Source organism: Octopus sinensis, linkage group LG25 (genome assembly GCF_006345805.1).
Source record: "Octopus sinensis linkage group LG25, ASM634580v1, whole genome shotgun sequence".
Taxonomy (NCBI): Eukaryota; Metazoa; Mollusca; class Cephalopoda; order Octopoda; family Octopodidae; genus Octopus; species Octopus sinensis.
Window position 1 is genome coordinate 6,187,495 of NC_043021.1, and position 12,570 is coordinate 6,200,064.

The following is a 12,570-nucleotide window of genomic DNA, read 5'->3' on the forward strand; positions in this document are numbered from 1 at the left end:
TTGTTAGATGATAGAAACCAGACATTAATTCGATGAAGTCCCCAACTACATCCCATCGCTGGGAGAATGCTCTCTCCATTTGTGTCTTTGGGTATTCTTAATGTTGAAATTTTTTTTCTATTTCTGATATAAAATTATGGCTACTGTCAGTTATGTTCTTGACCAGTAGTAGTCTATAGCATATAAGAAACTTGCTCTAGCAGTCTGTTTTTGCTGCTCGTTTCCTCATTGGTCACAGAAGCCACCAAAAGCAACGTCATAACATGATACAAACTTTAAAACCTCTAAATAAATCAAAAGGAACAGCAAATGTTACATTCTGATTGCGCCTTTTTTTTTTTTTTATCTCAGAAGGTTGGATAACAAAGTTAACATCAATGAAATTTGAACTCAGAATATAAAGGGACTTAACTAAACACCGTAACAACCACATCAATAAACACTAGTCTCTGTCCCGCACCACAAGCCAAACAACGAAACAAAACATTTACTCACCTTCCATGCGAATGGATTCTTTGAATTGATTTACAACTAGGGAATTATTTGAGTTATTGCTATTGTTGCAATAGCAGTTGTAGTAGTTGTTCTTGGTTGTTGTTTGGTTGTAGGTTAGCCCCAATCCAGTGCTATCACAGACATTCAAGTTCTAATACCCTCATCATATGGCAGTGCATGTCTAGGATGACATTATTCAGTGTGGTCTTCTCATCTCAATGTGGTAGATGTGTGATCAGAGGGTAAATTTGATTGCAATTTCTAGTATAAATACTATTTAATTGAATTGTGTAAAGCCATATATCTCCTTATGCCAGCTGTGAACTCACCAACAAACAAGCATCTCACTTGCTCATCTTCTCATTAAACAGATGGTTCACTCATCAAAGTAATCAATAAATAGAAACTTTTTGTTGTAATTTTAAAAGCATACAACTTCCGCTTGATAGTGTCACATTAACATATGGCAAAATATTGTAGTTTTGACACACATTCAGACATACATATTTAGATCCATAATAGGCATATCAAGGAAAATTCAATAATTAAGATATGAAATATATTCATGTACAGGCACCCATATAATCACAGATACAGCATAACCATATGAAGCACATGCACACATACACACAGATATATCACAGAGACACATAGCAGATCAATATTTACAATTTAAGACACATCATAAGTACTTCCAGGAAGATCAACATACACATGTGACATACACACTTAGATACATCACGAATATGTTATCATAAATCAACAAATACATGTAACACATCTTCTGTAAATCTGACAGAAAATACAACGGCTTGGCTGAACTCTCTGAAAAATCAATGGATTTTAGGCAATATGAATATGCCTTCTTGTAGAGACAGGTTTTAGAAGATTTAGTTCAACTAGGGTTCAGTCAATGCTCAGAAGACTTGAACTAGATGTGACATACACACTTAGATACATCACGAATATGTTATCATAAATCAACAAATGCATGAACACATCTTTTGTAAATCTGACGGAAAATACAACGGCTTGGCTGAACTCTCTGTAAAAACAATGGATTTGAGGCAATATGAATATGCCTTCTTGTAGAGACAGGTTTTAGAGGATTTAGTGGAACTAGGGTTCGGTCGATGCTCAGAAGTCTTGAACTAGATGTAAAAGAGAGGAAAAAATTACTGCCAGAAAATCTTCAGAAGGTATTAAGACAACAAGTCATTACATCTGGCTCCAAAGAGAGGGCGAGTAGCACAGCAAGAATGAGCATTGAGGACAATAGAAACATTTTGCTGAGCGAGACATCTGACTCAACAAAGCTTGTGCACTTGCATAGAAGTTTTGTCCCCTACATCTGTGGATTGCCTCAGATAGCTGTGGTGTTGTGGTGGAAGGGGCTGAAACACAGACCTGTTTCACTGCCTGATGTGACATCAACTCCTGCATTCAGAGATGGAGTACAGCAGAACCTTCAGCATGTGAGTATTCAGCTCAGACTCCAAAGCCTAGAGCAGTGGTTTTCAACCAGGGTTCCGCAGAACCTTAGGGTTCCGCCAGTACAGTCCAGGGGTTCCGCAAGAAGTTACAAAACTGCTAAAATCGGCAGTAATTTTTAATTCTCCTGTGCAGATATGTGTGCATAAGACTATTAAATTATTGCACAGGGGTTCCTCGAGCCAGTGGAATGTTTCCTCGGGGTTCCGCTCCAGCAAAAAGTTTGAAAAGCACTGGCCTAGACTAAAAAACAACACCACACAGTTTTAGCCCAAGGTCATCCATGATTAAATAGATCTCATAGATTACTGGATGTACTCTGGATTATTGAGACAAGCAGGATACATACAATGGCATCTGTCTGTGTCATTACTAATTTGTACACTATACTGCATAACTGATATCTACTTCAGTCATTTCCAAATGGTACACAAAATACTATTACTATCATTATGATAATTGTAAGCAGACCACTGTTGTATGTACAGTCATGCGTTTCAATCATTAGCAACCAACACATTATTCCCTTTTACTTGTTTCAGTCATTTGACTGCGGCCATGCTGGAGCACCGCCCTCACTCGAGCAACTCGACCCCGGGACTTATTCTTTTGTAAGCCCAGTACTTATTCTATCGGTCTCTTTTGCCGAATTGCTAAGTGACGGGGACATAAACACACCAGCATCAGTTGTCAAGCAATGCTAGGGGGACAAACACAGACACACAAACATACACGCACACACATATATACATATACATATATACGACGGGCTTCTTTCAGTTTCCGTCTACCAAATCCACTCACAAGGCTTTGGTCGGCCCGAGGCTATAGTAGAAGACACTTGCCCAAGGTGCCACCACGCAGTGGGACTGAACGCAGAACCATGTGGTTGGTAAACAAGCTACTTACCACACAGCCACTCTTGCGCCTATATATAACATTATATTATCATTGTAACTAATGTATGTCATTGTCCTTGTTCTATGATGTCTGCTTCAGCCATTAACAAATATCTCGAAGACAATATTATTGGCTATAATCAATAATCACTATAAGTTTTCTGCAAGCAGAAAAGCTACATCAGAAGTAGAAAGATATTGTAACACTTGCGAATGATGTGGGATTTGAAGAAGTCCTAAGAGATAATGTGATTGAGTCGCTAGTGTCCCACAGGAAAAGTTTATCAAACAAGAACCTACCTGTTACACAATGATAGTGATCGTGTTACAGGTAGGTCCTTGTCATTTATATACTGATACTTGTCTCGGAATGGTCAGTGGCAAGAGAGGAAAAAGCCGACCAAGAACCCGCTGGCTTGACACCATCAAGAGTGATACCGGAATGGACATAGCCAATCTGAAAGAAGCTGCCCAGGATAGAACTGACTGGAGGACACTGATCCATCGAGTAACCGAGAGTCGAATTCGACTGAGCGGATAGATAGATAGATACTTGTCTTAGTAACAACCGTAAAGGTGAACAAATGTTATTTGAAAGAGACAGCTCTCACCTTATTATGTATTAGCCTGGATTTTCAACATTTTAAATAACTTACCACAAAGTCAACATTATTTAAAGTGGTAGTTCTCAAGCTTTTCTAGCTCAGCACCCACTGGCATTGGATCACCAAATGGCATTTTACAAAGACCCCTTTACAGATTGTTTTAATCTAACAGAAACTAATTTTGCATAGCAGTTTTTTGTTGATATTTTTTTTACAGCGACATGTCTAGGTAAAGTGTATCATCATCATCATCATCATCATCATCATCATCATCATCATCATCATCATCATCATCATCATTTAGCGTCCACTTTCCATGCTGGCATGGGTTGGACGGTTCAACTGGGGTCTGTGAAGCCAGAAGGCTGCATCAGGCCCAGTCTGATCTGGCAGTGTTTCTACGGCTGGATGCCCTTCCTAACGCCAACCACTCCATGAGTGTAGTGGGTGCTTTTTACGTGCCACCCGCACAGGTGCCAGACGGAGCTGGCAAACGGCCACAGACGGATGGTGCTTTTTACGTGCCACCGGCACAAGGGCCAGGCGAGGCTGGCAATGGCCACGATCGGATGATGCTTTTTACGTGCCACTGGCACAGGGGCCAGGCGAGGCTGGCAACGGCCACGATCGGATGGTGCTTTTTACGTGCCACTGGCACCTGGGAAAAGTATTCTCAGAATAGTCAACAGTTATAAAGTAAGCAAATGCAGATTTGTGATGGCAAAGTTCTGTAAAGAGCATACCTACCATGAAGTTCTTTGACCATGCTTGACAGAAGTGACCTTAGCCTATGTGACCTTAATTAAAACATTAAGGGCACGTTGAAAATACCAATTTTTGTAAGAAATAGTTAAAGGTTCAACAAAGCATGTCTCACCTGGTTTGTAAAGATAGTCACAGTAAATCAAGCACGGTGTGGGCATACCTGCCGAAAAATTCCACAAATATGAGACACGTATGATGACAAGCTTTTGAGTTTGTGGAAAATCTTTTGAAATCAGCACCCTAAAATTACTATGAAACATATCTTCAACACCAGACAACTTAAACCATGATCCCCATGATCCCCAGGGTAATTAATGAAAATAAATGATCTCATTCTCGCCCACAGCATCATAAGCGGAAAGTGTAACCTCTCGAAAGAGCTGTTCTTCACTCCTGCTCCAGAGCGTCGGCTGCGGGGTCATTCCGAAAAGCTCTACCTGCAACGATTTCATCTCAATCGAAGGAGAGGAGCTTTCTCCGTCCGGGTTGCGGATCCGTGGAACAAGCTGCCAGACGAGATGGTGAAGATGCCGACGACTGCTTTGTTCAAAGCCTCCCTTGACCTCAAGTGGCCTGAACTCTTTACATGAACACCACCCTGTACTTAACTCCATGTCCCCCTACATGGCCTTGCTATTTGCTTTTGAGCCAAATTAACTAACTAACTAACTAACATATTACAGTGTATTTTGCATGTAATTTGACTGCTATTTCTAGCATATAAAGCGACAACGTACACGCTCTTATGCTGGCTTTTTTATTCAGTTATTGCGAGGAAGAGAACAACCACAACCAAAACCTTTTCTAATTAGCACTTGAAGCGCCGGAAAAACGCCTCGCAGCATTTCTTCCGGCTCTCTGCCTGCTGAGTTGGCAAATTTTTCCTTTCATCGTTTAGGGGTTGATAAAAACCACAGCATCAGTTAATACTGGGGGTCGATGATATCGACTAAACTCATCCCGTCAAAATTCCTGGGCATGTGCTTAAATTAGGAACCATTATAACCATTAAATAAAGTGGCCTGAACTCTTTACATGAACACCACCCTGTACTTAACTCCATGTCCCCCTACATGGCCTTGCTATTTGCTTTTGAGCCAAATTAACTAACTAACTAACTAACTAACTAAGGACCACAGAAACATGTTCATTGACATCTAAATGAGTAAAGGGCATTTCTGTCACAATGACATTTAAAACTGGTCAGATTGACAGTAGTAAAAGTAGTTTTATGCTTTTCATGCTTTTTATTTACTGAAGATATTTAAACCATGACATTTGTTTTCCCATTTGTTGTTGCATTTACTTTAACCCTTTCATTACTGCATTTATTTTGAGATGCTCTGTGTTTCTTTCAATTACTTTAAATATAACAAAGAATTTAGTAAAATAACTTAGTTATCATTCAGCTAGTGTTAGGAACATAAATTGTGACTAAGGTTTGGTGTAAGATTTTAATTCAAAACTTATGAAAACAAGACATTTGTACTAAAGAGCCAGTGGTGGTTTCAGCCGGGTTGGTATCGAAAGGGTTACACACACCTCTACATTTGGGCTGATGCACATTAGAAGCAGTTGGAAGGGTGCAGATTGAAGGAAATTTAGGCTATTATTTCTGCTGATTATTTTTCTTCTTAACCCTTTCGTTACTGTATTTATTTTGAGATGCTCTGTGTTTATTTCAATTAATTTTAAATGATAAAGAATTTAGTAAAATAACTTAGTTATCATTCAGCTAGTGTTAGGAACATAAATTGTGACTAAGGTTTGGTGTAAGATTTTGATTCAAAACTTATAAAAACAAATCATTTGTACTACAGAGCCAGCGGTGGTTTCAGCCGGGTTGGTATCGAAAGGGTTACACACACCTCTACATTTGGGCTGATGCACATTAGAAGCAGTTGGAAGGGTGCAGATTGAAGGAAATTTAGGCTATTATTTCTGCTGATTATTTTTCTTCTTAACCCTTTCGTTACTGTATTTATTTTGAGATGCTCTGTGTTTCTTTCCATTAATTTTAAATATAACAAAGAATTTAGTAAAATAACTTAGTTATCATTCAGCTAGTGTTAGGAACATAAATTGTGACTAAGGTTTGGTGGAAGATTTTAATTCAAAACTTATGAAAACAAGACATTTGTACTACAGAGCCAGAGCCGGTTTCAGCCGGGTTGGTAATGAAAGGGTTAAATAATATTGAAAAACTATGCTTTCAAAGTTATGTCAAGCTCCATACATGGATTTGCATTTGATGAAGCCAAATCAATTCTTATAAATGATGACAATACTGGAAATGCTGAAAAATAGGCATTTGAGTTTGTGGAAAATCTTGGCATGATATAGCAAAATGGTTTTCACTTTTGAAATCAGCACCCTAAAATTACTATGAAACATATCTTCAACACCAGACAACTTAAACCATGATCCCCAGGGTAATTAATGAAAATAAATTTAAATTGGTTTAGAGCAGTGCTTATTCTAAATCATCAGGAATACTACAAGCTGTGTGAGTGGGAGTAGTAGCTTGTTTGTTTTCATAACAGAAGGCATTTAATTCTAGAACAATATAGAGATTTTAGAACAGTGACAAGGAAAATGAAAGAAACAGCATTAAAAAAAGGTGTGTAGCACACACTTGAGTGAAATTCCTCTCCTCTCTGTTATATATGCATACATACGAATGTAGAAGATAACAGCTAGCCTTTGGCCGCATTTTGGACCCTGTTGTGTCCACTACACTGATTGGTTGGTATTGGTGCAATTTGTCTCTTGCTCTATCGTGTGCTAATATGCAACACAACCAATCGCAGCCTTCAAATAAGGTCATGTGTGATAACCTGTTTTTTTCTACCTCAGCTGAGCCTACAACTCCTTATAACAAACCTAACTTTTCCTTATCTCGATGTCATTTGGCTTCAGACCTTAAAAGATCTGGCCACTGACCACACAAGACACCACCAGTTCCAGCGACAACACAAGAGCAGCCACGTGGAGTCTCATCAACTTCGTCCAACAGCATTCAGTGACCTCCATCTCTGTCGCCACCATTTGTCCTAATGTCAACATCTCCCTACGTACACAACTCAACGAGCAACTCACCCAGGTTACAACACTGCACTGTTCGCAAACTACTTCACCATGGATCAACAGCGAATATACAACCTGTGAGAACTCCAGTACCAAGTGACCCAGGTAGCAGCATCACAGCCACAACTTCACGTACGACGTGTACCGCAACCAGCTCTGCATCAACGCCGCAACTTCTTGATACAGTATTTCAACTATCATGTACAGTTGACTACGAACTAGTATTCATCATTCTTTTGTCAATGAACTTACTCCTCACTTCGATGGCTACAGACTCCTTCACTGTCCCTTCTTCATCGCCATCCTTGTATGTTCTTAACGTGCATACATCTATGCCTACATACACCATATCCCCAACAAAGATGTCCTCAGGCAAGCAGGAATACCAAGCATGTTTGCACTCCTCACACAAAGACGTATGAGATGGCTTGGGCATGTTAGCCGTATGAAAGATGGCAGAATCCCCAAGGACATACACTACGGAGAGCTTGCTAGGGGTACTAGGTCTGTGGGTAGACCGCTCTTACGTTACAAGGATGTTTGCAAAAGGGACATGAAGGCCTGCAACATCAATATTAGCGGTTGGGAAGCTGTTGCTGGCAACCGTGGAGACTGGCGACGTACCGTAAGAGAGGGAATACAAAGGAGTGACAGAGAGAGAGAGGAGAAATGGAAAGACAAGAAAAGACGTCAACAAGAAACTATGGCATTACAACCAGCCAGGAACAGTCTTCGCTACATTTGCGGCACCAGCCAGAGGGAGTGTTTGTCCAGGATAGGACTACACAGCCACAGCAGGAAATGTGTCAGGACATGAAATGTAAAAGCCGGACTAGACTACTTTATGCGCAACTCCATTGTCTCCCGAGACAAAAAGGATGCCAACCAACCACATACACCCACATACATCTTATTCTTATGACGGCCTGTCTATTATTCCGTATATATGACGCACACACAATCACACATGTTAGTATATCAATAAATCTTCTCTTAAACATTCTACCCGGTTGTGTCTCTTATTTCCCTCTGGCACATATATGCATTGTTCTATTTATTGTATCAACCGTGTCACAAATTGGCGATCCGTTCCAGCTCCTTGAAACTACAAAACAATGATAATGGGAGAAGGAGATACTCCACAGGTATCTAAAACTTCAATTCCATTTTAGGTGTGATGGAAAATAAATAGTTTATTTTCAATCTATGACACGGTAACATCTGTTGCGGACTTCCACCGTGTATATAGAAATTGTGGGCTGGAAAATATGTCAATTTGGGTAATATAACGAACGTAAATTGCTTAGCTTTTATTTCATTTTATTGTTCAAAATATACGTCAGTGTTTCATTATAATTAAAAAACAAAAACAAAACAAAACATAGCCGGCACTCGAATATAAGTGGTAACGGGTATCACATTTTCGCTAATTATTTTAATTGCCTACGTAGTTGCGAGCAGATGTAGACACTCCATGGACTTTCCTAGCCCTTGACCCAGCAGAGCATCAGAGGTGTGACAGCTTGAGAAACAAATAGATAAATAAATAAATGTATGGGTGGGTACGTATGTATGGGATCTAGTCTTTCACATTCGTAAAATTTTGCTTAGATTGCTTTCAAAAACTAGATCCCATCCATATATGTATGAAATTATTGATCACTGTTCAAGCTTGTATGTACGCACATAAAGCTAATGTGAATGAATATGCACTTGTTTCATTCTCACTGGCCGATGTTGATTTTTGTGTCACAATCAGTGGAATAGCTGTCAAAACGAAAAAATAATAAAATGTCATAGTTCAAATTTCACCAGAATCATCTTTACTTTTTAGCCTCCCGGGGTCATTACAGTAAAGTGCTGAGGTTGATTTAATCAGCTATACAGCTCTGTTTCCACTGTGGGGCCTTGTGCCTTATATTTTCAAACATTAGAAATCATTTGGGATCTTTTCCTTTTGAACGGCACATGTCAACACAATTTCTAGTTAACTAAACACTTTTAAACTTTGTATACTGGTAGAATGTGTTTATAAAACATCATTTTTTCTTGGCTTTATTGAGAAAATTCACTAGTTTGTAAGATATTTCGTCTTTAATTTCGAGCATTTCGGCAATTTTAACCAATCGCTCACGTCCATTTGGGGTGAAAAGATTCCGTGCTGTATGAATATGTCCCTTGTTTAAGAAACAGATTGGGCTTATTTACATTTGCAAAGAAAAAAGATACCCTTCCCCTAACCCTAACCCTAAAATAGATTGAAATGCAATAGATTGATACTAGGGTTATAATTATGGGTGACATTTTCATTTGACACCGCTAGAAAAAAATCCCATTTTCCGTAGTGGTGTCGAATTGGATGGCAAATGCTCTGTGGTATTTAGTGACATCCGGTTATTTTGTGAGTTCACATTCTATCTAGGGTCAAATTTTTTTTTCGTTGGGTCGTCGATAAAATAAATTACTACTTAATACTGAAAGTTTATTAAATAAAATATTCCTTCCTATAAAAAGGTGACAGAAGACACAAGTTAAAGTTGACGGCTACATTCATTTCTCCTTTAATAGAAGATACAGCAAACTGGTTCAACATGAATAATTCTCTTAATAAAAGTACATTGGTTCCGCGTGCAACTTGAAGATGAAGATGAAGATGTGTGCAGGAAAAGCACAAAGCATGGCGACAAGAATCACTGCTGATAATTCTCTCCTCACTGGTAATGCATAACGGAATAAAACTTGCTCTATGATGAAGATCCGAATTCCATCATGACGACCCATCACGCTGAAGAAAATAGAGGGGAAAAGCATCCTTAAATAGCTAAGGGTAGGCTCAAATGGACCACACTTTTCTGGACGGGTAAGTGGTCTGATTGAATGGCCAGTCCAGTTGGGTATGGTCGTGTGACCACTGGCTGAAAAACCAGCTCAGGAGCCAAAATGGGCCTATTTAAGTAAAAACAGCCAATTAATGATCATCAATGGAAATAGTAGTTGTGATGCCTGTGCCGGTGGCACATAAAAAGCACTATCTGAACGTGGCCGATGCTAGCGCCGCCCCGACTGGCTTCTGTGCTGGTGGCACATAAAAAGCACCATCCGAACGTTGCCAGCGCCACCTTGGCTGGCTTCCATGCCGCTGGCATGTTAAAAGCTCCAACCGATCGTGGCTGATGCCGGACCCCCCCCCCCCCCCTGGTACCTGTGCAGGTGGCCCGTAAAAAGCACCCACTACACTTGCGGAGTGGTTGGCGTTAGGAAGGGCATCCAGCCGTAGAAACTCTGCCAGATCAGACTGGAGCCTGGAGCAGCCCCTGGATTCCCAGACCCCGGTCGAACCGTCCAACCCGTGCTATCGCGGAAAACGGACATTAAACGATGATGATGATGATGATGATGAACACACACAACAACACGTTCAATTTCAGGTCTGTAAAAACTTTCACATTTTTCACCCGAATTGGGATGCTTTGGTTTAAAACTTTTCATGAGCTACAGAAAGAAACGAACTCGTTTCTTTTCGGTTAGTTTTTCTGTTTTACCCGATTCAATTCTTGCGGCAATTTAACGGATTTAAAATTTTGTTTTGCAAAATATATTATCTTTTACTTGTTTCAGTCATTAGACTGCAGCCATGCTGGGGCACCGCCTTGAAGGGTTTTAGTCGAACAAATCGACCCTAGGATTTATTTTTAAGCCTAGTACTTACTCCATTGGTAATTTTTGCCAAACCACTAAATTATGGGGATGTATACCCTAACACCGGTTGTCAAGTGGTGGTGCACGACAAACATAGATACAAAGACACCCATATATATATATAATATATATATATATAATATATATATATATATATATAATATATATATATATAAAACTGAAATGCGTTTTTATCGCTTGGATCGCTTTCAATGCCACTACATCCCGTCCGATTCGCTCCAAAATTTACAGGGACATGTAGAATGAGGTGACGATGCTCGTGGGCTACCTTAGAAATCCCTATCTTAAAAGGTGTGGTTGCTAGGGGCCATCTTCCTCACTCACGCTATTTCCTCCATTACCCTCTCACTCCTCTTCATATATAACTTTGACAACTCCACTACCGTTATTTAAAGTATCTGTCACTCTCGCTATTTCCTCTCTTTTTCACTCACTCTGTTTCTTACCTTACCATCACATCGGCTTTCTTTTATGTATCTGTCTGTCACCAACAACACACGAGCATGAGAACAAATATTATGAATCTTGCGTTCATTTATATGTGTGTGTGTGTGTGTGTGTGTTCTATATATAAATATGTATATATAATGTATATATACAAAGTGTATATATCTGTATTTATGTATATTAAACTTTTTCATACTTTTTCATAGTTATATATATTTTTAAACAAATTATAAATATAATTTAATAAATTTTATTTTCAATTTAAATAATTTAAATTTTTCAATTTTATATTCTATATATTTTCTATATTATATATTTTTTTAATGTTTTTGTTTTTGGTTTTTCACTGTTTGATTTGCCTATTAGTGGTTTTATCTCTAATTTAATTTATACAGATATATATCTTATTTGTATACATTTGTATATATAATGCGTGCACACACACACATATATATACACATATATATATATAATGTGTGCATTACGTAGTCGGTCGATTCAGCTGAAAATATGCACACCTACGTTAAAAGTGCTGGCAAGTTTGCATGACAACTATTTTTTTCCTCAAATGAAAGGCGTCACCTCTAGGACAAAATTCCTCATCTTATAAAATGTGGCCCCAGTAGACCCCAATGAAATCGGGTTGTATTAACCAAAATGTGAAAAGGGGTCTAAATGGGGCTGGAAGGGGATTAAAATTTCAAGGAGCGAGTGTTTAGGAATTCTCTGTTACATCAAGCTAAAAAATTTGCGCCAGCCTTTTAATCGTCAATGTGTTGCCGTCCATGATAAAGAAGTTTTGAATGCTTGCCATGGTGAGTCTACTGTCGTGAGAAAGAATCACTTCAAAACTTGGTGTTTACGAATTTTCTTTTACATCAAGTTCAAAATTTTACGCCAGCTGTTAAACTGTCAATACGTTGCTGTCTGTCGTTAAGAAATGCCAGCCATGGTGACTCTACTCTCCTCAGATTCTATCCCTTCAAACTTTGGTTTCCAATATTTTATTATTTTTATTCAGCTCGCAAGTTCGTCTGTCCCTTTGAAATGTTAGCGTTTTG

At 39.0% G+C, this 12,570-nt stretch overlaps 1 protein-coding gene and 1 long non-coding RNA gene across 2 annotated transcripts in view; one reads left to right on the forward strand and one right to left on the reverse strand.

Moving 5' to 3' along the window:
* The window catches only part of LOC115224278 (ADP-ribose pyrophosphatase, mitochondrial), a 64,643-nt gene extending 63,813 nt beyond the window's left edge, over positions 1–830 (reverse strand). The window contains exon 1 of the mRNA XM_029795091.2: positions 496–830. Within this exon, the coding sequence (XP_029650951.1) occupies positions 496–502 (7 nt within the window). The 5' untranslated portion in view covers positions 503–830. The remainder of the gene's footprint in view (positions 1–495) is intronic.
* On the forward strand, positions 433–7,682 carry LOC118767851. Its single transcript, XR_005003753.1, has 3 exons — positions 433–445; positions 1,637–1,638; positions 7,347–7,682. It is a non-coding gene; the product is annotated as an uncharacterized LOC118767851 (long non-coding RNA).
* The last annotated feature ends 4,888 nt before the right edge of the window (positions 7,683–12,570 follow it).